The 24,824-nt window shown below is 37.5% G+C and overlaps 1 protein-coding gene across 1 annotated transcript; it reads right to left on the bottom strand.

Moving 5' to 3' along the window:
* Positions 1 to 1,812: 1,812 nt before the first annotated feature.
* LOC113040307 (uncharacterized) lies at positions 1,813 to 24,602 on the bottom strand. Its single transcript, XM_026198647.1, has 7 exons — positions 24,242 to 24,602; positions 23,425 to 23,736; positions 22,631 to 22,966; positions 5,112 to 5,423; positions 4,744 to 4,854; positions 2,594 to 2,905; positions 1,813 to 2,321 (listed from the first exon to the last, which is right to left on the bottom strand). Exons 1-7 carry the CDS (start codon positions 24,285 to 24,287, stop codon positions 2,263 to 2,265), a joined length of 1,488 nt encoding a protein of 495 aa, XP_026054432.1. The 5' UTR covers positions 24,288 to 24,602; the 3' UTR covers positions 1,813 to 2,262.
* Positions 24,603 to 24,824: the final 222 nt, after the last annotated feature.

Genomic DNA, 24,824 nt, shown 5'->3' with positions numbered 1-24,824 from the left:
CTACACTGTAAAACCCGACCAGTAAACTTAACTCAAACCGTTGGAGTAAACAGATTGCCTTGATTTAAACCATGTAAGTTTTAAAACTTTGCATTCAAGTAATTAAGTGATTAACTAAGTGCTGATTGAGAATTAGTGAAGAACAGCTGCTGTTAACAAACAGAATCACTGAAGAAAAGAGAAACACAAGAACTACTACAACTGACTTCAGACACAGACTTAGATGAAATCAACTGAAATAAAATACATGAAATCTCTCAAGATCTGATTAAACAGCCCACAAACAGCATCACCAGCTGCACTTATTAATAACCAGACTGACTTTATTTCTGTCAGACGTCTACAGAAGATCTTATTGAGAATGAACTAAGGTTTAGATGTTGATTTATTGTTTCATTTGAAGTAACCATGTTAGAGATCAGTGTTTGCTCTAGTTGGGCTCTTGACCCTTGACTTCTGTCTTTGTGTTTTCTCTGGCTGTTATAACCGAGTGTTTCTGAAACCTGTTTGTTGTATCTCAAAAACCCAGAAGAAATGACATTAGCATTTTTACTTACCCCATTGATAAAACTCATCAATTATTGAAATTAGCAATTATTAAAATGATCTGAGTGTAAAATCTGTTGAAATGTGTGTTTAATTAGTTAGATAATATAGTAAAAGTGATGCTATGTAATTCTGTGACAATTCTTTAATATAAAAGACTTTCTAAACAGTGTGGTCTTCTACAGTGTCAAGCAGTCACACACAGACATCAATAATCAGAATATGAACCTCAACAATGGTGACCATAATTACAATAAAATGCAGCAGAGCATGCTGAGAGCCATATATTAGTTTTGTACTATAATAATGCCCAGCATGCATTGCTATATTTTTTTTTTGTGTGTGTGTTGTGTGTCACCATTGTTGAGGTTCATATTCTGATTATTGATGTCTGTATGTGACTAATTACTGCCATAGAAAAAAGATGAATGTGCATAAAGTGTTCAGTAATTTTTTGTAAACTGATTTCGATGAAACCACGGGCTCTTTAAACATATTCCATTATAATGAAGTAAACTAATCATGCATCGGGTACCTTGTCAGTTTTTGGACTCTAAACAGCTCCATAATTGACAGTTGTCATCACCAGAAAGCTGCATAACAACCAATATCTGTTAATATCTTCTCTGGGCTTTTGAGTTATAACAAACATGTTTTAGAAACACAGGGTAATAACAGCCAGAGAAAAGACTAAGACGGAAGTCAAGGGTCAAGAGCCCAACTAAAGCAAACACTGATCTCTTACATGGTTACTTCAAATGAAACAATAAATCAACATCTATATGTCGGGTTTTACAGTGTATATAATATATAAAAACGAATATATTTAAAACTTTTTAAAACATTAAATGTATATTGTTTTTATGTCGATGTCCATCAGTGAATCTGCTGTCACGGGAACATCTCAGCTGAAGATAATGAGGAAATTATGTCGCTCCTTTTGCAAAGTGCATTCCTAACGACTACTTAATGGCACGCACATGCCCTACTCACTCCAAAGTCCTCACTTCAAGGGGATAAGGATGATCACTTCCAAATTTCATTAGCCCGGGTACCGTTTGGTCCCTAGTGAAATCACGCACCTGATGGAATTAACCGCTGATTAGAGAACCGGCTTTACTGACGAGATGCGCATAACGATCGGCCGATCGTGATCGGAGCACCCCTAATATATATATATATATATATATATATATATATATATATATATATATATATATATATATATATATATATATATATATATATATATATATATATATATATAATTTGATATATAACTGCATTTTAGCTTTGATATTAAAATAACTTTTATGAAAACATTTGCAACAATAACTGACCGGTCACATTAATACAATGTGATGTGAATCACTTGGATTAGGAGACTTCTGCACCACTACACCATTCTCTTGGAAGACAACACAAATTCACAGAATATAATACAATTGGACACTGATATTATTTGAGGACCAGTAACTAAAGGCATTATAGCATTGTGAGAATCCTAGAATCATCCACAGAATCCTATTGATGCTTGTTTCTTCTAGATCACAAAACAGTACACAACAGGCATATATCATACTGGCTTGTAGTAAAATATCTCGCACACTAAATCTGTCGCCGTCCAACATCTGGGGCAAACTTTTATAAAGCTATCAAGTTAACACAAGTCTCCAGATGATACAGCTGGAAGTGCTGTATAAATGGTAAGCATTGCTACTCACGCACCGGTTGAAACAAATGCATTTGCTCTGGCACTCTGAATTCAGCAGATTCTGAAAGAAAATGTGATTTGTGTGACATTAAAGACTTTATTTATTTTTTAAAGATGTGATTGAGTTATGCAATGAGTGTCAAACAGATATATTTAATATAAAATTTAATAAAAAACACATTTAATATAAAATATAACAAAGTCAGTGGTGCTTTCTGTTAGGAAACTAATTTTAAATTCAAAGATCCATGAACAGGAATGAGCACTCCTTCACAGTGTTGATATAAAATAAGTTCATTATTAAACTTACAAAAAAAGATTTGATCTACTCACCAAGGACAATAACCATAAATCTCTTGAATGAGGTTTTTCCACTTCCACTGATCTTTAGTTTATAAAGTCCAGCGTGTTGAGTTGTGATATTTGAGATGGTCAGAGACCCAGTTTGTTGATCCACATCCAGTCTGTCTCTGAAACTCACATCAGGAACATCATACATAGCGATGTCGGTCTCTCCTTTACATTTCACTATAGGAGACTTTTCCTTTCCAAACTTCCATACGATTGAATCATTTGTCTGTATTTTAGTTTCAGAGTTTAGAGTGACAGAACCCCCCTCGGACACTACCACTGACTTCACTTCATCTGTATCAGCAGCACAGAGAAATACAGAAATTAGAACAAGAAAAGCAACAGTAACAGAAATGAACAAAATCAGGTAATTTGCTCCAAATCTGTGTAAGCGACTTCTAAGTTCAGAATTTGTGTAAATACGTTCTGTATATGTTCTTTCATCTAATCAGGATGCCGTTTTGTTTTTTAAGCTCTGCCTGTGCAATCACATCTTAATTTTTTTGGTTTACCCTCCTCTACACTTTAAAAAATAAAGGCTCCAAAAGGGTGTTTTTGCAGTGATTCCATGGAAGTGCCATTTCTGGTTCCCCAAAGAACCTCTAAGTGAAGCATTTTGAAGAACATAAAAAAAAAATCTAAAGAACCTTTTTCAACAATAAAGAACATTTTCTGCATTTAAAGGTTCCATGGATGTCCAAGGTTCTGTATAGAATAGGGGTGTAACGGTACGTGTATTCATACCGGACCGTTTCGGTACAGGGCTTTCAGTACGCTGCACGTGTGTACCGAATGACTGAATGCAATATTTTGTGCACGGAACATAGGTACAATTTCGTGTTTCCAAACGAACATATTAAGTGGCGGAAGTCTCCGCGTTCAGCGCAAATCCCGCCCTGCAGCTGATTCTAAGGCCGGCGACACACTGGATGTGTGGCGTGAGCGTGGCGTTTCTGCTGCATGTCAGTTGTGTGACGGCTGCCTCGCGTTTTCTGTGTATTTACACACCAGAATCGAGCCTGACGTGGTGCTGGCACGCTGCTGCTACTGTAGGTGACATAGAGGGAGACCACCGACAGACCAGGATCTTGTCTTCACGACAACAATATCTATACTTCATGTTGAGCATAAATATAAAGCCTACCGATAAAGGACACAGTCAACAGTATTGATGACAAAATAGACTATGTTTGACAGGTGCAATATGCCAGTGTGTCAACGGCCTAAGGTTTTCAAAAGCATCACACGAGTGTGAGCATCACTACAACTAGGAAAAACGATTGTAATTCAAACGCAGCTCCCGTCTGCATTTAAACAGACCTTTGCTCTTAATTCTGATCGGTCCAATGCAATAACAAAATCTGAGCAGGTCTAAAAACTGAAAATGTTGATGCCTACAAGCTGGAATTGGTCATGCTGCACTGTAATCATAGTTATTTATTTATATTTTTCATTATATTTTTTATATGATATTGGTTTGAAACTGAGAGTATTTTATTTAGTGGAGAACCTTGCAACAGTATTTTATTTGTTATTCTTTTTTAATTTTATATATACTTTATTAAAAAGTATTTTAAAAAAGTGTAAACAAATTGTTAAAAAAAGTTTATAGTAATAAAGAACCTGCAGTTTAATGTTTGCATTTCTTTCCCTTACTGTACCGAAAATGAAACGAACACTGACTTTAAAACCGAGGAACCATAATTTTTGCGTACCGTTACATCCCTAGTATAAAAACATTGCTGACAGTAAACAACCTTTATTTTTAAGATCACATGGGATCAGCTTGGCAAATCAATAATTGTTTTCCATCAGAAGTTTTTGTATTCATAATGTCTCTTTTATAGTTGTTGTAAGTCAACTTCAAGTCAGTCTGTAGCAGCGGCTGCTTAGCTTGTTGAAGCTGGTCTTCTAGCCTGACCAGCCCAAAAGTGGTCAAAACCAGACAAAAGACAACCTGACCAGACTGGAAGACTAGCTAAGACCAGGTTCAACAGGTCAGGAAAACTGTTGTGCTTTCAGAAGACCACCATCACAGTCATAAAGTACACGTATGCATACACAGAGTTTTTACACATTTAAACCTTTAAACTGTTTTTTTTTCCATTGCTTGTATTAATTGTAATATTTACATTTTAGTTTAGAGATCTTCCAGCGATAGTAAATCACAATAGCAACTGTAGTCGCAAACACCAGCAGAGCACCAACAATCCCTGCTATTTCACCTGAAGACGGACGTCGTTCTGTAATGATAAACACTAGTGTTAAAAAATTTAATCAATACATAAAATATCAGTATGAACATAAGCGAAGTCTACTTTATGTTCAACTTAACTTTTTTTTAATGTTCACATTCATTAAATAAACAATTTTAATAAAAGTGATTGTGTTAAGTATCAAATCATTATGTTAATGACAATCTTAAATTATGTAGTTATAACAATGTAAATGATAACAATACTAGCTCTGAATACAATATTACCAGATTTGATCGACTCACCATTGACAGTAACAATGAATCTCTGGTGTACAGTATGTCTGTTGCTGTCGATATTCACTTCATAAAGTCCAGAGTTTGAGGTTTTGCATTTTGTTATAGTGAGAGATCCAGTCTGGTTATTAAGCTTCAGTTTGTCTCTGAATCTTTCATCATCACCATCATATATATAGAATATTTGGGCTGTTTTATTGATTTCAGCTATGACAGTGTCTCTAAACATCCACAGTATCAGATCATTGTTCTGTACTTCAGTGTCATCAGTACGTAGAGTGACAGATTCACCTTCAATCAAGGACACAGTCTTCATTTCACCTATGATGAACACAAACACATGAAGAACAGATTAGACGTCACTCAAATGCATAGAGAAAGATTAAACAAATGTTGCAGTTTAAAACTTGTACTAATAAAGAGAAGGAAGATAAATAAAATAAATCAAAAGTAAATCAATTGGGCAGGGAATCGTGTACTTCATTCCCCAAGAACATATTAAGATAAAATAAAAAAAATAATAACTTGGTGTATGCACTCATTATCCAGAAATGAACTATAATTCAATACTTACATTTTCATTAAATAAAAAAATAAAAAGAATATTCAGACCAGATATCCAGGCTTAATGGCTTTACATTAATATATCAAATTGACAGCAAAATTTTCTTCCTTTAAAAATACCATGAAATGGATGTTTAATGCTGGAAAGCTTGTACCTCATCACACATTCAAGTTGGAAAAATAACATCCAAGTAACATAAAAACAATAATTCTCATTATATTGTGAATAAACTCAAAACTTAAAATAATTAAAATTAGGTTTATACTTATTAAAACACTCATATAAGAAATTACAAATCTCTCACCCTAAGATACAAAAACTACAAGTTAAGTACATCTTTGTGCCTTATTTACCACTAAGTGGTACAATAGATAGGTGATAAAGAGGTAAAAGCTTTCCAGCATTAAACATCAATTTCATGGTATTTTTAAACGAAGAAAATTTTTGTCCATTTTATATTCCTACTAGTACTAATTTTATATATTAATGTAAAGCCACTAAGTGTACTGCCCCAGACAGCTTTATACCTTTCATCAGAGTCAAATCAAGTCACCTTTATTTAAATAGTGCTTTAAACAAAATACATTGCGTCAAAGCAACTGAACAACATTCAGTAGGAAAGCAGTGTGTCTATAATGCAAAATGATAAAGGCAGTTCATCACTGAATTCAGTTATGTCATCTCTGTTCAGTTTAAATAGTGTCTGTGCATTTATTTGCAATCAAGTCAATGATATCGCTGTAGATGAAGTGACCCCAACTAAGCAAGCCAGAGGCGACAGCGGCAAGGAACCAAAACTCCATCGGTGACAGAATGGAGAAAAAAACCTTGGGAGAAACCAGGCTCAGTTGGGGGGGTCAGTTCTCCTCTGACCAGACGAAACCAGTAGTTCAATTCCAGGCTGCAGCAAAGTCAGATTGTGCAGAAGAATCATCTGTTTCCTGTGATCTTGTCCTGGTGGTCCTCTAAGACAAGGTCTTTACAGGGGATCTGTATCTGGGGCTCTAGTTGTCCTGGTCTCCGCTGTCTTTCAGGGCTGTAGAGGTCCTTTCTAGGTGCTGATCCACCATCTGGTTTGGATATGTACTGGATCCGGGTGACTGCAGTGACCCTCTGATCTGGATACAGACTGGATCTGGTGGCCATGGGGACCTCGGAACAAGAGAGAAACAGAGAAATATTAGTGTAGATGCCATTCTTCTAATGATGTAGCGAATACGTAGGGTGTTATGGGAAGTGTTCCCTGTTCAGGTTTGCCTAATTAATGCAGCCTAAAAATCCTTTAACGGATTTGGATATTAAAAGCATATTAGTATGTTATGTGTATGCCAGGTTAAAGAGATGGGTCTTTAATCTAGATTTAAACTGCAAGAGTGTGTCTGCCTCCCGAAAAATGTAAGGTAGGTTATTCCAGAGTTTAGGCGCCAAATAGGAAAAAGATCTGCCGCCCGCAGTTGATTTTGATATTCTAGGTATTATCAAATTGCCTGAGTTTTGAGAACGTAGCGGACGTAGAGGAGTATAATGTAAAAGGAGCTCATTCAAAAACCATTCAGGGCTTTATAAGTAATAAGCAATATTTACAAATCTATACGATGTTTGATAGGGAGCCAGTGCAGTGTTGACAGGACCAGGTTAATATGGTCATACTTCGTGGTTCTAGTAAGAACTCTTGCTGCTGCATTTTGGACTAGCTGTAGTTTGTTTACTAAGCGTGCAGAACAACCACCCAATAAAGCATTACAATAATCTAACCTTGAGGTCATAAATGCATGGATTAACATTTCTGCATTTGACATTGAGAGCATAGGCCATAATTTAGATATATTTTTGAGATGGAAAAATGCAGTTTTGCAAATGCTAGAAACGTGGCTTTCTAAGGAAAGATTGCGATCAAATAGCACACCCAGGTTCCTAACTGATGACGAAGAATTGACAGAGCAACCATCAAGTCTTCAACAGTGTTCTAGGTTATTACAAGCAGAGTTTTTAGGTCCTATAATTAACACCTCTGTTTTTTCAGAATTTAGCAGTAAGAAATTACTCGTCATCCAGTTTTTTTTATATCGACTATGCATTCCATTAGTTTTTCAAATTGGTGTGTTTCACCGGGTTGCGAGGAAATATAGAGCTGAGTATCATCAGCATAACAGTGAAAGCTAACACCATGTTTCCTGATGATATCTCCCAAGGGTAACATATAAAGCTACATATAACATTATCCAGAGAAACAAATGTTAATGATAAATCCCCTGTAATGTTCGTACTGGCTACTATATACAGGCCACGAGGCCATCATACAGACTTTATTAAAGAGTTTGGTGATTTTACATTCGAGTTAGTTCTGGCTGCAAATAAAGTTTCAATAGTTGGTGATTTTAATATCCAAGTCGATAATGAAAAAGATGCATTGGGATCAGCATTTATAGACATTCTGAACTCTATTGGTGTTAGACAACATGTTTCAGGACCTACTCATTGTCTAAATCATACTCTAGATTTAATACTGTCACATGGAATTGATGTTGATAGTGTTGAAATTATCCAAAATTGTAAATTCTACTTCTTGTTACAAGTATCGAAGAACCATCTCTTCTACCACAAAAGACTGCTTTTTAAGTTATCTTCCTGATGTATCCAAATTCCTTAGCATATCCAAAACCTCAGAACAACTTGATGATGTAACAGAAACTATGGACTCTCTCTTTTCTAGCACTTTAAATACAGTTGCTCCTTTTCGCTTAAGATTAACGAAAACAGTTTGACACCATGGTATAATGAGCATACTCGCACCCTAAAAAGAGCAGCCCGAAAAATGGAGCGCAGCTGGAGGAAAACAAAACTAGAGGTATTTCCTATTGCTTGGCGGGAAAGTAATATATCCTACCGAAAAGCATTAAAAACTGCTAGATCTGATTACTTTTCTTCTCTTTTAGAAGAAAACAAACAAAACCCCAGGTATTTATTCAATACAGTGGCTAAATGAATGAAAAATAAAGCCTCAACAAGTGTTGACATTTCCCAACAAGACAGCAGAAATGACTTATGAACTACTTTACTTCTAAAATCGATACTATTAGAGATAAAATTGCAACCATTCAGCCGTCAACTACAGTATCACATCAGACAGTGCACTATAGACCCCCTGAGGAACAGTTCCACTCATTCTCTACTATAAGGAGAGGACGAATTGTATAAACTTGTTAAATCATCTAAACCAACAACATGTATGTTAGACCCTATACCATCTAAGCTCCTAAAAGAAGTGCTTCCAGAAGTCATAGGTCCTCTTTTGACTATTATTAATTCCTCATTGCCATTAGGATATGTCCCCAAAACCTTCAAACTGCCTGTTATTAAGCCTATCATAAAAAAAACACAACTTGACCCCAAAGAACTAGTTAATTATAGACCAATCTCGAATCTCCCTTTTCTGTCCAAGATACTAGAAAAGGTGGTATCCTCACAATTATATTCCTTCTTAGAGAAAAATGGTATATGTGAGGATTTCGAGTCAGGATTTAGACCGTATCATAGAACTGAGACTGCTCTCCTTAGAGTTACAAATGATCTGCTCTTATCATCTGATTGTGGTTGTATCTCTCTATTAGTTTTATTGGATCTTAGTGCTGCGTTTGACACAATTGACCACAACATTCTTTTGCATAGACTCGAACACTTTGTTGGCATCAGTGGAAGTGCATTAGCATGGTTTAAATCATACTTATATAACCGCCATCAGTTCGTAGAAGTGAATGAAGATGTATCATATCGATCACAAGTGCTGTATGGAGTACCTCAAGGCTCAGTAATGGTATGCATAGTCGATATAAAAAATTGGATGACGAGTAATTTCTTACTGCTAAATTCAGAAAAAACAGAAGTGTTAATTATAGGACCTAAAAACTCTGCATTTAATAACCTAGAACACTGTCTAAGACTTGATGGCTGCTCTGTCAATTCTTCGTCATCAGTTAGGAACCTAGGTGTGCTACTTGATCCCAATCATTCCTTACAAAGCCACGTTTCTAGCATTTGTAAAACTGCATTTTTCCATCTCAAAAATATATCTAAATTACGGCCTATGCTCTCAATGTCAAATGCAGAAATGTTAATCCATGCATTTATGACTTCAAGGTTAGATTATTGTAATGCTTTATTGCAGTGATCCTCAAATCTGGCTTGCGAGATCCACTTTCCTGCGAAGTTTAGCTCTAACCCTAATCAAACGCGCATGAGTTTGCCAATCAGTGTCTTCAGGATCCTTAGAAAATCACAGGCAGGTGTGTTTAATTAGAGTCGGAGCTAAACTCTGCAGGAAACTGGATCTCACGAGCCAGATTTGAGGATCACTGCTTTATTGGGTGGTTGTTCTGCACGCTTAGTAAACAAACTACAGCTAGTCCAAAATGCAGCAGCAAGAGTTCTTACTAGAACCAGGAACTATGACCATATTAGCCCGGTCCTGTCCACACTGCACTGGCTCCCTATCAAACATCGTATAGATTTTAAAATATTGCTTAACACTTATAAAGCCCTGAATGGTTTAGCACCTCAGTATTTGAATGAGCTCCTTTTACATTATACTCCTCTACGTCCGCTACGTTCTCAAAACTCAGGCAATTTGATAATACCTAGAATATCAAAATCAACTGCGGGCGGCAGGTCCTTTTCCTATTTGGCGCCTAAACTCTGGAATAACCTACCTAACATTGTTCGGGAGGCAGACACACTCTTGCAGTTTAAATCTAGATTAAAGACCCATCTCTTTAACCTTGGATATTATATATCCTTTTAATATCCAAATCCGTCAAAGGATTTGTGCTTTTTTCAGTTTCTTATAAATATCTAAATGGGTAAAGTCTAATATCACTGTAATCAGCACAAACTGGGCTATAATAATATGTGAAATGCAGGCATGTACATGATTGTATTTTTGAGAAAAAAAATGTATGCATGGTTAGTGAAAAACTAAAAATGTTAAATCACTTGAATAAGGCAATAAAACACATACATAAAATTGGTTGCCGGAAAAGTTGAGAACTGGAGCTTGTAGCCTAGAATTTTTCTTTCTGAATGATGTGAAAATCATCTTGTTTACTCACTCACAGAAAACAATATATTGATTTAAATTTTCTAAAACACTTTTTGTTGGTAAAAGTCATATGCGAGTAGGCGTCAACTATCATGAATATCATTGTGATTTACACCTGAGAAGACAAAGGCCTGCATAATGAGCTGCATAATGAGCCTCTCATTCAACTGTGCCACTGTGAGGGAGGACTTACAAGAAAGAATGTGAGAACAAAATAAAAGTATATAATTTTATGTTTGTGGTTTATTAAGAATATATTTAATTATCCCACAACATAATTTAATATCCACTTGGGGGAGCAGTTAAACAGTTTATTAGGAACAATCAAAGCTTACTTTCAAACAATTTTTTTGGCATCCTTACTTCAGTCACACAATCCTTCAGAAATCCTTTTAACAATCTTATTTTCTACCAAATAAACCCCACTTATTTTCATCATCATTATTATTATTATTATTATTAATGTTGAAAAGAGCTGATAATATTTTTCAGTTTTTTTTTAGGGGGAATAAATTGAAAGAACTGCATTGTTTTTACATTTGTTAGAGTTATCTCTATTTGTCACATTTATATTATTTACATCAAGCTTTTTAATGGTATAGTATTGTATATTGTTATTGAAACTTCATAATGTTTCACTTGATTATACATTTAGTCAGGAATTATAGTTTGGAAAAAGTATTTGGAAAAATGTCTAACTAGTAAAATGTTTACACTTTATGTGAAAACTAGTACAAATAAATAAAAAGAGACTCACTCATGTTTATGATCTCTGCTGAATAAAGTGCTTCATTCTTTTTTCTGAGGAAATCCATTTCTCAAATCCTCAACCACATCACATCTTTTTGGGGTGAATTATGTCTTAGTCCTCTCATCGCGAAGCAAACAGTAAAATAAAATAAAAACTTGAAGAACAGTCTCGCTGCCTTTTCTTCTGTGTGGGCGTATTCAAGCCGCGCGCTTCAGTTTGAATCTGAATAGCGCGTTCAGCGCGGGGGCGTGGTCACATTAAATATAATGAAGGACGATATGAAAAACAGACATTGCGTTGTTTTCATATGGATTACTTTATCTCAGAATATTTGTTTTCGGCAGCACTTGTTTAGTTTAAAAGTAGACATTCCAGGCTTTTTATAGATATCTCTCATGTCTCTTCGTTGAGTATTCACAGAGTTACAGTTCATTTTAATGAAATGTTTGTACATGACGATCAGCGGAGACAAAGACTGTAGACAGCGCACCTTGTTTGTTATCTTTATTTTATAAGTGCACAAAGGTTTTTTGTTATTATGTCTGTATCCAAAAAAAAACTAGACCCTTTACAGATTCGATTGATGTATTGCTCTTATCTGTACGATTAAAACTGAGAGTGTAATTTAAGTTCTTTTCGGGTTATCAGGAGAAAATGACTCAAAACGCATATATGCGTTAATCGACTCGAAAGGGTTAAAGTATGGGAAACACTGAAACTTACCTGTTTGAACTCTTTAATTTGATCTGGGTATGTGTCTAAAGTGTTTTGTAAGTTTGGTGCGTTTCCTCCTTTTAAGCCTGCCTCATCTCAGTGCTATTATGAAGAGAGTGCATCTGCACACCTTTCAGATAGCGCATCAAGAACCGGGTTGACCAGGTACTTTGTACCACTGATACTTAAAAAACCAGATGCCATAACATTTTCAGACACCCGATAGCAAGTTACAAAACAACATTAAACTTTGTCAAGAAGATAAAGTTTTTTTTGCAAAATCACAAAAAGACACTGCAGCGGCAGTAGGGAAAGACAGAAAAGGCCCCTGTGGGAGCAGAGACTGCATCAGCAGTTGAGAGATATAGATAGAGGCTCCTGCGGAAGCGAGAACTAATGCGGCAGTAGGGAAAGACAAGGGTTTCTGCGGGAGTGGCTACAGCTGTGGCAGCAGGGAAAGACAGAAAAGGATCCTGCGGGAGCAAAGACTGCAGCGGCAGTTGAGGGATATAGATCGAGGCTACTGCGGGAGCGAGAACTGCTGCGGCAGTAGATAAATACTGAAAAGGCTCCTGCGGGAGTGGTGACTGCTGTGTTAGTGTGGGAATTAGTTAAAGCTCCTGTGGGATACTGCTGGGATGGCTGGAAAGGGGATGGGGCGATATAGATGGATTGATATAGATGATGTCAGAGGGGGTTAGCTATGGTGGGTCAGGAGTTAGGGGCCTGCGCCATTAATGGAGGCATGCTCACACTTAGGATGGCTCTTGGAGTGGAAGAAAGAGGTGGAAAGAGAGGAGAGTGGGGGGCCTGCAACATTAGCAGAGGCGTTCTCACACTAGGGTTGGACTGTGGGGCTGTAGTCCATGGGTAGGGGAGGTTGTTGGTAAGAGGGGTGTGGATGGGTCTGTGCCAATAGCGTAGGTGTGCTCATGCTAGCATCTGCTACAGGAGCTGGAGGCCACTAAAAAGGGAAAAAAGGGATAAGAAGTAAGAGGAAAGTCTGAGATGTGAGGGTGCGCTGCTAGCAGAGGCAGCCTCACACTTGCGTTTGTATGGGAGCTGGAGGCCACTGAACAGAAAAATGGTAATTTGTAGCATGAGGGAGTGGAAGAGATGTGGGCATGTTTACAAATGGAGGCAGCCTCACGTTTGCTTCAGCTGCCGTAACTGTAGGCTGTGGGAAGGGGGTGGGGTGTGTGATGTCCTGAAGAGCTTGTGTAGCCAGCACTGCTAGCAGAGGCAACCATATCCTAATGTCTGCTATGGGAGCTGGAGTACACCGAAAAAAAAAAAATAGGGGGTTACAAGTAACAGGATAGAAACACTGAGATGTGCGGGCCGGTGTTGCAAGTAGAAGCCGCTTCATGCTTGCTTCGGCTGCTGGACTTGTAGGCTGTAGATGTTCCGATACCCTTTTTCTCTTCCCTATACAGATTCCGATACCTGGGCTCAGGGTATCGGCCGATACAGAGTACTGATCCGATACCCCTGGGTGTGTATCTGTATATACAGCTGTATATACTACTAGCCCTGTATACATTGCTAGAATTATTTTATGGTGTCCTTCAGACTGATCCCTTAATAAAACATGAACAAATACATGGTGAACTACTGTATTCATTACAGTATTTTTATTATCTGACATGAATTTGACAGTATTATTTATTTTAAAAAAAAAACTTCAAATGCAGCCAAAAATCTAACACCGCAAACTAAAAAAAGGTATTTTAGGTTTACAATATAACTGTATAAAATACTGCAACAAATAAGTCTAGGAATACAAAAAAGGATATATTAATCAGATAATCTCTTTACAACAAAACAAGTAAAAAACAAGCAACCGTCTAGGCATAATTATTATTATTAAATGGAGACGTATTATTATTACTACATAGAGATATAACTAAATCTACTGTAGGCTACAACAGTAGCTTAAAGGGGGGGTGAAATGCTATTTCATGCATACTGAGTTTTTTACACTGTTAAAGAGTTGGATTCCCATGCTAAACATGGACAAAGTTTCAAAAATTAAGTTGTACATTTGAAGGAGTATTTCTGTTCCAAAAATACTCCTTCCGGTTTGTCACAAGTTTTGGAAAGTTTTTTTTCGAGCTCTGTGTGATGTTAGATGGAGCGGAATTTCCTTATATGGGTCCTAAGGGCACTTCTGCCGGAAGAGTGTGCGCTCCCGTATAGCAGCGCACTGAGAGCACAGACATTCACTGATCAGAGCGAGAGCGTCGCAAAATGTCACAAAAGGAGTGTGTTTTTGGTTGCCAGGGCAAAACAACCCTGCACAGATTACCAAAAGAGAAACAGCATTAAGGGACCAGTGGATGGAGTTTTTTTTTTACAGAGCATCAACGGAGTTGTGCAAGTGTTTGTGTTTGTTCCCCTGCATTTCGAAGATGCTTGTTTTACAAACAAGGCCCAGTTTGACGCCGGATTTGCACATCGTTTATTTCTAAAGGATAATGCAGTCCCAACGAAAAAGGGTCACGATCGTGTGTTGGAACCGCAGGCGGTGAGTAAAACTGCTTCAAATATCTCTGTTGTTAACTTAGCTATCGGCGTGTAAGCACATCAAGTAAACAACATGCGATGTTGTCATCAAACTGCACTTTCCACATGTACAGCTTAAAAAAAAAAAAAAAAAAGACGACAAAGTGGAACTTAGTCATTTTCCAAAACCGCTAAGCAAATATATACAGTTTCAGTAAATACCACATAGAGACGTCGTTGCTGATGCTGCTCTTGTTAAATTTCAGCCTCTGGATCTGACTCTGGATCATAAATATACGCTGAATCTGACTGTTAGCCAAGGTTTGTTTTGGTTGGTTTTGTCCTCATGGTAATGTCACAGCTTCCAAGGGCTCTCAACGCAAAAGCCTACTCGCGCTCGTGATTCTTTAGCTCCGCCCACACGTCACGTCTCCAGCCGGTCGTGTTTTTCTGGGAAAAATCGGTACAGACTATCTTTCTCTTATGAATATAATAAAACTAAACACTTTTTGGAGTTATGAAGGATGCAGGACTACTCTATAGGTACTCAAGATTAACAGGATATTGAGTGAAACCGAGCATTTCACCCCCCCCCCCCTTTAATATATTGTCAATTTACTCACGTTAATCTACCTAAGGTTTTATTTTCAATTATTCAATCTGATACCAATCCTTCTGTTAACACCTTGCCTGTTGCCTCTGATGCTCTCTGTGAAAGCTTCTTGAGATATTTTAGTGACAAAATTACTAGCTTAAGACTTGGTGTCTGCCCCACTTTAACTTTAACCATCTATCCTATCATGTTATCTTCATCTTCACCTAACCCATCAGTCTCCAGGAATTGAAGGAGGTGATTGACAATCTTAAGCCCTCATTCTGTTCTAGCGATATCATTCACCCTAAATTTTTAAAATTAATTATTGATTCGATTCGGCCAGGTCTGCTGTCTCTTATTAATAAGTGTCTCCAAACTGGCTCCGTTCCTGCCGACTTTAAAGTTGTTACAGTCACTCCTCTTCTCAAGAAGCCTTCACTGGACCACACTGTTCTAAAAAATTTTCGTCCAATTTCTGTTTTGCCTTTTATTTCAAAAGTTTTAGAGAAAATTGTGCTGAATCAACTTCAACACTTTTTGACCAGTAATTCTATTTAAGAGGTTTTTCAATCTGGTTTTAAGTCTGCTCACAGCACTGAGTCCGCCCTTTTGAGGGTGTTAAATGATATTTACCTCTCCACTGATTCCGGGGACTCTGTGGTTCTTATTCTTTTAGATTTATCAGCTGCTTTTGATACCATAGACCACTCCATACTATTATCTAGATTAGAGTCTTGGGTAGGTCTAAAAGCAAACGCCCTGAAATGGTTTCAGTCATACCTATCTGACAGAAGGTTTTTAGTGAAACTGGGAAATTTTTTCTCTTCCCCTGCTCCTCTGACCTGTGGCCTTCCACAAGGCTCTATTTTAGCTCCCTCTCTATTTTCTCTGTACATGCTGCCTCTGGGTTCTATCCTAAGAAAACATGGTGTGTCTTTTCATTTCTACGCAGATGACACTCAAATCTATCTTCCAGTTAAGAAAAACAACTCCACTGCGATCACTTCTCTTCTCCAATGTTTAGAGGAGGTGAAATTATGGCTAGCCCAAAATTTCCTCTTCTTAAACGAGGACAAGACAGAGGTAATTGTTTTCGGTCCTAATGACAACTCTCAGTGTATAAGCCCTGAGCTTGATAGTTTATCCGTTTTTAGATCCTCACGGGTGAAGAACCTAGGCATTACTATTGACCAACACTTAAAATTTGTTAGACATATCTCTTCTGTTATTGGATCCAGTTTCTATCAGCTTCGTTTACTGTCTAAAATTAAAAAGTTTCTCACTCCAAAAACTCTAGAAATGGCTGTTCATGCATTTGTTACATCGCGTCTAGATTACTGCAATTCTTTATATTGCGGTATATCTAAATCTCAAATTGCATGACTTCAGCTTGTCCAAAATGCTGCAGCCAGACTTCTTTTAAACTGTCGTAAACATGAACACATAACCCCAATTCTCAGATCCCTTCACTGGTTGCCAATTTCTCAGAGAATAGACTTTAAAATTCTCCTCTTCATTTATAAATCCCTTCATAACAAAGCTCCTGTCTATTTATCTGAACTTCTTCATCCTTATACTCCATCAAGAAACCTACGTTCCTGTGACCAGTCTCTGTTGGTGGTCCCTCGCGTTAGGCTAAAGCGTAGAGGGGAGCGTGCATTTGCGGTGGCTGGGCCACGACTCTGGAATACCCTGCCTTTAGAGATCAGACTGGCCCCTTCCTTGACTATTTTTAAATCCTTGCTAAAAACTTTTTTATTTTACTTAGTGTACAGACTACTGTGTTATGCTACATTTTGAAATTGGTGGTTTTAAAATTTTGTCTGGTCTATTTTTTTTTTTTTTATGTATGTGTAATATTCTTGCTCTTATGTAAAGCACTTTGGTCAGCCAGGAGGCTGTTGTAAATGCGCTATACAAATAAATTGAACTTGAACTCACGTTAAACCAAACATTTATTTTAATGGGCTGCCATGAAGATCTTTGAGTGTCTGTGTTTATGATATGATATGATACTCTAGATTTAATACTGTCACATGGAATTGATGTTGATAGTGTTGAAATTATTCAGCCAAGTGATTATATCTCAGATCATTATTTAGTTCTGTGTAAACTTCATATAGCCAAAATTGTAAATTCTACTTCTTGTTACAAGTATCGAAGAATCATCACTTCTACCACAAAAGACTGCTTTTTAAGTTATCTTCCTGATGTAACCAAATTCCTTAGCATATCCAAAACCTCAGAACAACTTGATGATGTAACAGAAACTATGGACTCTCTCTTTTCTAGCACTTTAAATACAGTTGCTCCTTTACGCTTAAGGAAGGTTAAGGAAAACAGTTTACAGCATACTCGCACCCTAAAGAGAGCAGCCCGAAAAATGGAGCGCAGCTGGAGGAAAACAAAACTAGAGGTATTTCGTATTGCTTGGCGGGAAAGTAGCATATCCTATAGAAAAGCATTAAAAACTGCTAGATCTGATTACTTTTCTTCTCTTTTAGAAGAAAACAAACATAACCCCAGGTATTTATTCAATACAGTGGCTAAATTAACGAAAAATAAAGCCTCAACAAGTGTTGACATTTCCCAACACCACAACAGTAATGACTTTATGAACTACTTTACTTCTAAAATCGATACTATTAGAGATAAAATTGCTAAAGTATCACATCAGACAGTGCACTATAGACCCCCTGAGGAACAGTTCCACTCATTGAAGAATTGTATAAACTTGTTAAATCATCTAAACCAACAACATGTATGTCAGACCCTATACCATCTAAGCTCCTAAAAGAGGTGCTTCCAGAAGTCATAGGTCCTCTTCTTACTATTATTAATTCCTCATTGTCATTAGGATATGTCCCCAAAACCTTCAAACTGGCTTTTATTAAGCCTCTCATAAAAAAACCACAACTTGACCCCAGGGAACTTGTTAATTATAGACCAATCTCGAATCTCCCTTTTCTGTCCAAGATATTAGAAAAGGTGGTATCCTCACAATTATATTCCTTCTTAGAGAAAAATGGTATATGTGAGGATTTCCAGTCAGGATTTAGACCGTATCATAGTACTGAGACTGCTCTCCTTAGAGTTACAAATGATCTGCTCTTATCATCTGATCGTGGGTGTATCTCTCTATTAGTTTTATTGGATCTTAGTGCTGCGTTTGACACAATTGACCACAACATTCTTTTGCGCATAGACTTGAACACTTTGTTGGCATCAGTGGAAGTGCTTAGCATGGTTTAAATCATACTTATATGACCGCCATCAGTTCGTAGCAGTGAATGAAGATATATCATATCGATCACAAGTGCAGTATGGAGTACCTCAAGGCTCAGTACTAGGGCCGCTACTCTTCACGCTTTATATGTTACCCTTGGGAGATATCATCAGGAAACATGGTGTTAGCTTTCACTGTTATGCTGATGATACTCAGCTCTATATTTCCTCGCAGCCCGGTGAAACACACCAATTTGAAAAACTAATGGAATGCATAGTCGATATAAAAAATAGGATGACGAGTAATTTCTAACTGCTAAATTCAGAAAAAACAGAGGTGTTAATAATAGGGCCTAAAAACTCTGCTTGTATTAGCCTAGAACACTGTCTAAGACTTGATGGTTGCTCTGTCAATTCTTCGTCATCAGTTAGGAACCTGGGTGTGCTACTTGATCGCAATCTTTCCTTAGAAAGCCACGTTTCTAGCATTTGTAAAACTGCATTTTTCCATCTCAAAAATATATCTAAATTACGGCCTATGCTCTCAATGTCAAATGCAGAAATGTTAATCCATGCATTTATGACTTCAAGGTTAGACTATTGTAATGCTTTATTGAGTGGTTGTTCTGCACGCTTGGTCAACAAACTACAGCTAGTCCAAAATGCAGCAGCAAGAGTTCTTACTAGAACCAGGAAGTAAGACCATATTAGCCCGGTCCTGTCCACACTGCACTGGCTCCCTATCAAACATCGTATAGATTTTAAAATATTGCTTATTACTTCTAAAGCCCTGAATGGTTTAGCACCTCAGTATTTGAATGAGCTCCTTTTACATTATACTCCTCTACGTCCGCTACGTTCTCAAAACTCAGGCAATTTGATAATACCTAGAATATCAAAATCAACTGCGGGCGGCAGATCTTTTTCCTATTTGGCGCCTAAACTCTGGAATAACCTACCTTACATTTTTCGGGAGGCAGACACACTCTTGCAGTTTAAATCTAGATTAAAGACCCATCTCTTTAACCTGGCATACACATAACATACTAATATGCTTTTAATATCCAAATCCGTTAAAGGATTTTTAGGCTGCATTAATTAGGTAAACCGGAACCGGAAACACTTCACATAACACCGTACTTTCTACATCATTAGAAGAATGGCATCTACACTAATATTTCTCTGTTTCTCTCTTGTTCCGAGGTCACCGTGGCCACCAGATCCAGTCTGTATCCAGATCAGAGGGTCACTACAGTCACCCGGATCCAGTACGTATCCAGACCAGATGGTGGATCAGCACCTAGAAAGGACCTCTACAGCCCTGAAAGACAGCGGAGACCAGGACAACTAGAGCCCCAGATACAGATACCCTGTAAAGACCTTGTCTTAGAGGACCACCAGGACAAGACCACAGGAAACAGATGATTCTTCTGCACAATCTGACTTTGCTGCAGCCTGGAATTGAACTACTGGTTTCGTCTGGTCAGAGGAGAACTGGCCCCCCAACTGAGCCTGGTTTCTCCCAAGGTTTTTTTCTCCATTCTGTCACCGATGGAGTTTCGGTTCCTTGCCGCTGTCGCCTCTGGCTTGCTTAGTTGGGGTCACTTCATCTACAGCGATATCATTGACTTGATTGCAAATAAATGCACAGACACTATTTAAACTGAACAGAGATGACATAACTGAATTAAATGATGAACTGCCTTTAACTATCATTTTGCATTATTGACACACTGTTTTCCAAATGAATGTTGTTCAGTGCTTTGACGCAATGTATTTTGTTTAAAGCACTATATAAATAAAGGTGATTGATTGATATGATATGACAGTTTTCTCAAATGAAACCGTAAATTCTCCTGAAGTGACGGTTTATGCGTTCGTGTCCTCATATAGTGACACACGGCAGAGACTACAAAACAGCGAGCTCCCGCGCATCTGCGCCCGTCACCCACAGAGGTGTAGAATTTGCAGGAGTAATATTTAAATAGTATTTTGCCGTTTAATATTCACAGACACTAGTATATATTCGACTACTATCTGGAGCCCTACGCTTTGACTAACACGGAAGCGACTGAACGCAGCTGCGGGTACTGAACATACTCGGGAGTCGGGAACTACCGGTACTACAGAGACATACTGGTAACCACTGATCTATAATATAGAAGTGGCTTCACTGTCTGTTGGCAGTTTAGAACGCGATGAGCGATCCAGTCATATATAGATCAGTGCTGCTAACGCGTCTTCATTTCTTCTTCGCTGCTCTAAACGGGTTGCTTGTGGCAACACAGCACAACTTCCAATGTTTGCAATGCATTCTGAGCAGCGAAGAAGAACCATGCAGCGGTTAGGCAAAGCTAGCGGTCATAACTAGGTCTTCTATAAGAAAATGTTATCAGATCGGTATATGGGTTCATGTACTCGCCGATGCCGATGCCAGAATTTGTTGTGGTATTGGAGATATTTCCGATACTAGTATCAGAATCGGAACAACTCTAGTAGGCTGTGCGAAAGTAGAAGGGTTAGTAACATTTGACAAATTCCTGGGTAGCCAACGATGTTCCCAGCTTAGAAATTTGTCGCTAGATTTTACAATTCCTCAAGCCTTGTCCACATTAATAAGTTCCTGTTGAAAAAGCATCTTTTCCTCTTGTTTTCCCCGGTACAGATCTTTTCGTTGGACGGAAAATTGGGTCTGTGATAAGATGGCAAACAGAGCAAACTGAATGCAGAAAGACTAGAATAACAAAGTTAGGACTGCTTTGATAATTTATAGGGGTTCTTGCTTGCCCTGATTGGATAAATGGATGTGATGATGAATTAATTATCTGTGCTTGCTCCTCACAAAACTTGTTTATAAAACATTGCATAATAATGGGAACACAGAATGATCTGGGAGAGAACCAACCATAACCGAACGCGACCAGGGTTTAAAGGCTGAATGAATGACTGACAGCCACAGCAGAGTAAAGAGTTTGTGTGATCTTTAATGTAAGGACTAAAATATTCATATGTAGGGCACATTAAAGGGATAAACTACATTTGTATTTATGCTTTGATTTGAATGAAAACAATGCATCCGTGCAGCACGGCTGAGACAGAAGAGCGTATACTGCTTGCGTTCAGAGGACATTTATCAAAACGGCCCTACGATGATGAGGAGACACAGAGGTGACAAATTGTTTAAGTCATTATTTTAGTTTTCTTCATTTACAAAAAAAGTATTCTTGTCACTTCATAACGTTACGGTTCAACCAATGATGGCAGAAGGACTATTCTGACAGTGTCTTTCATACCTTTCCTGGACCTTGACACTGTTATTTATTTGGCAGTCTATGGGACAGTCTCAAGCCTCCTGGTTTTCATCCAAAATATCTTAAATTGTGTTCTGAAGACAAACAAAGCTTTTACGGGTTTGGAATGACATGGGGCTGAGTGTTTAATGACACAATTTTAAATTTTGGGGGTGGGGTAACCTTTTAAGCCATCATATGGCTCCAGAAGTAACACAGAATAATACTCACAATCTCGGATTTGGATTAGCCTTCTCTGACCGATACATGATCTGACAAAAACGGCAGTATCGAAATCGATACCCGATATGAACATTGGATCGGCACATCCCAAAGTGGTCATTTCACCTTATCACTGTAGTAATTTTTAAATGTAGGCAAAGACACAGTTTTCCAATAAGGCTATAATAATATAATGGGAATTATTAAAATACCTCCACTTTCAGTGTGTTCGCAGTACATGCAAAGCTGTTTGGGAAGAAGCAGCAAAGAGAACAGTTTTTTTTCAAAGAGAGAGACGCGCCATGATTGTTGTGTGAGAATTTGATGGTTTTTCAGCTGAAAAGACTCTGAATACAGAGTTGGTGCAAAAGTTTAGCTCATTGCGTCATTGAACAGAGAACAGTATGAGAGACTGGCTGAGAGCACGAGTCTCTCATACTGTTAGTTCCACTCAGTTGCTGCAGCAAGTCACGCGAGAATGCATTCAATGCAAACATGATAATTTTAATTAAATTGTTCAGTGGTGATCCAGTTCATTATTACATTGAAAGACATGAGCTACTTACCGCTGACCGTGACATTAAATGTCTTGTGTATGGTGTGTTTGCGGCTGCTGGTACTGATGTCCACTTCATAAAGTCCAGAGTGACTGGTTCCAATGTTTCTGATGGTCAGAGACCCAGTCAAATAGTCCAGCTTTAGTCGGTGTCTGAATCTCTCATCAGTGTCATCATATTTGAAGACTTTTCTAGTCTGTCTATTATTTTCAGCTATAGGAGAGTTTTGATGCTCAAACCTCCATCGTATCACATCATCTCTTTGTAGTTCAGTAAGACCAGTCTGTAGAGTGACTAAATCTCCCACCAGCACTGACACTGACTTCACTGCATCTACAGCCACACCTGGAGAACAAACAAGAATAGTTACTAAGAATGCAACTATTCAGATATATACTGGTCCAAAACCAGCTTTTCAACTTTTTAATATTTCCTGTAGAAAGTAACGACACTCGAGACCCTACAGAAGATGAGAGATTTGGAGGAAGGATGGATGGATGGAAATCTAGCAGAGAATGTTGCCAAAATAATTATTTGCAACGGTTCCATCAAACATAAATCAAACTCATAAAAAAATAGAAAAAAAGGTCTCTTTTGAATCCCCATGTGCAAGAATGTGAAAATGACAATAGCAGCAGCAAATAAAACAAATTACATAATTTGCCAAATGCTTTAATTCAATTTAAATTTCATTTTTATGCCCAATTAAATCTGATCCATTTTAATTTGTACCAAAATAACACCTACTGTATCTTTACAAATTCATTTATTTGAGGATTAAATTGCTTAAAAAATATACTCACAACTGACATTGAATATCTTCCTGATAGTCTGTTTGGTGTTGGTAATTTCATAAAGTCCAGACTGTTCAGTTCTTATGTTTCTGACAGTAAGATCTCCAGTTTGATTGTCCAGTTTCAACCGGCTTCTGAATCTCTGGTTAAGAACATCATCATATATAGAGCTCTTATTGGCTGCTCTGTTGATTTGAGCTATAAGGACACCATCAGCTCCAAATCTCCATTGTAACACATCATCTGTCTGTATTTCAAGAACAGCAGTGTGTAAAGTGACCGAATCACCTTCTGTCACTGATATTGACTCACCAAACGCACCTGCAAATAAATATTAATAATCAAAATACAAAATAAACAAATAAATAGAATAAAATGAAATAAAATTGTCACTTTACAGATTTGATGTTATTAACGCATGCCTAAAATATCTAATTTCATAATCTACATTACATTTCTAAATAAAGTAAATGTTTAATTAAATGATAGGCAACTAAAAAAAAAACAGGTTAACAATAATCTGAATTTTGTAAATATCTGTGATTCTCACTCTACGCTCTTATGAATTGTATAAAACATAACTCATAAATAACAATTGTTCAATTGGATAATGTACATTAGTGCATTTGTTGTAACAAAGGTAATCTGAATATATATATATATATATATATATATATATATATATATTTCAGCGCGTCTTTAAAATGGTAGCATCCAAGACTGGACATCGCCCTTTACCATGAACTAAAATTTATGTCGCACTTAGAAACAAAGAGCGGAAGTTTATAAAGTGAAACAAAGTTTCTAAACCATGCACTAGGCTTACCGTTCATGAAAAAAAATAATACAAAGAACAGTAAAACGTCCTTCATATTGCCGTAGTCCGTAGATGTAAGTAAATTATGAGTTGAGTTTTAGAAGATTATCAGTGGATATTGTAATCCGTTGTGTTTCGGGTGTGTCAGCCACAAATGTAGCCTTCCAATTGACAGAGAAAAGAAAAAAAAATGACTGAACATCGACAGACAAGCTCCACGACAACTGGTTATGTTAAGCCTGCATTAATCCGAATATATCCCTGTTACTGAAAATTAGTGACGGTGAAATGAAACTTTTCGAAGTAGGTCTACGGCATTCACTAAATTCCAGGGTTTCATTACCACGACGTAAAATGGCGTCTCTGCAGATCTTGGTAAAACCAGGGGGCAAGGAACTCGACCGGAAGTTGAAGTCGGGTGGGGGCTGCCATCTTTTAGCAGAACTTCACTTGCGTTAGCATTCCCATTGACTCCCATTCATTTTGGCGTCACTTTGACAGCGAATAACTTTACATCAGAGGCGTTTAAAGACTCCGTTTGTCAATTATTTATTTCTAAAGATACACGACAATGTATAAAGGGCTCCATTAC

Source organism: Carassius auratus, chromosome 22, assembly GCF_003368295.1.
Source record: "Carassius auratus strain Wakin chromosome 22, ASM336829v1, whole genome shotgun sequence".
In the NCBI taxonomy this organism is placed as follows: domain Eukaryota; kingdom Metazoa; phylum Chordata; class Actinopteri; order Cypriniformes; family Cyprinidae; genus Carassius; species Carassius auratus.
The sequence above is the reverse complement of the archived record's forward strand: the minus strand, read 5'-3'. Positions and strand labels throughout refer to the sequence as shown.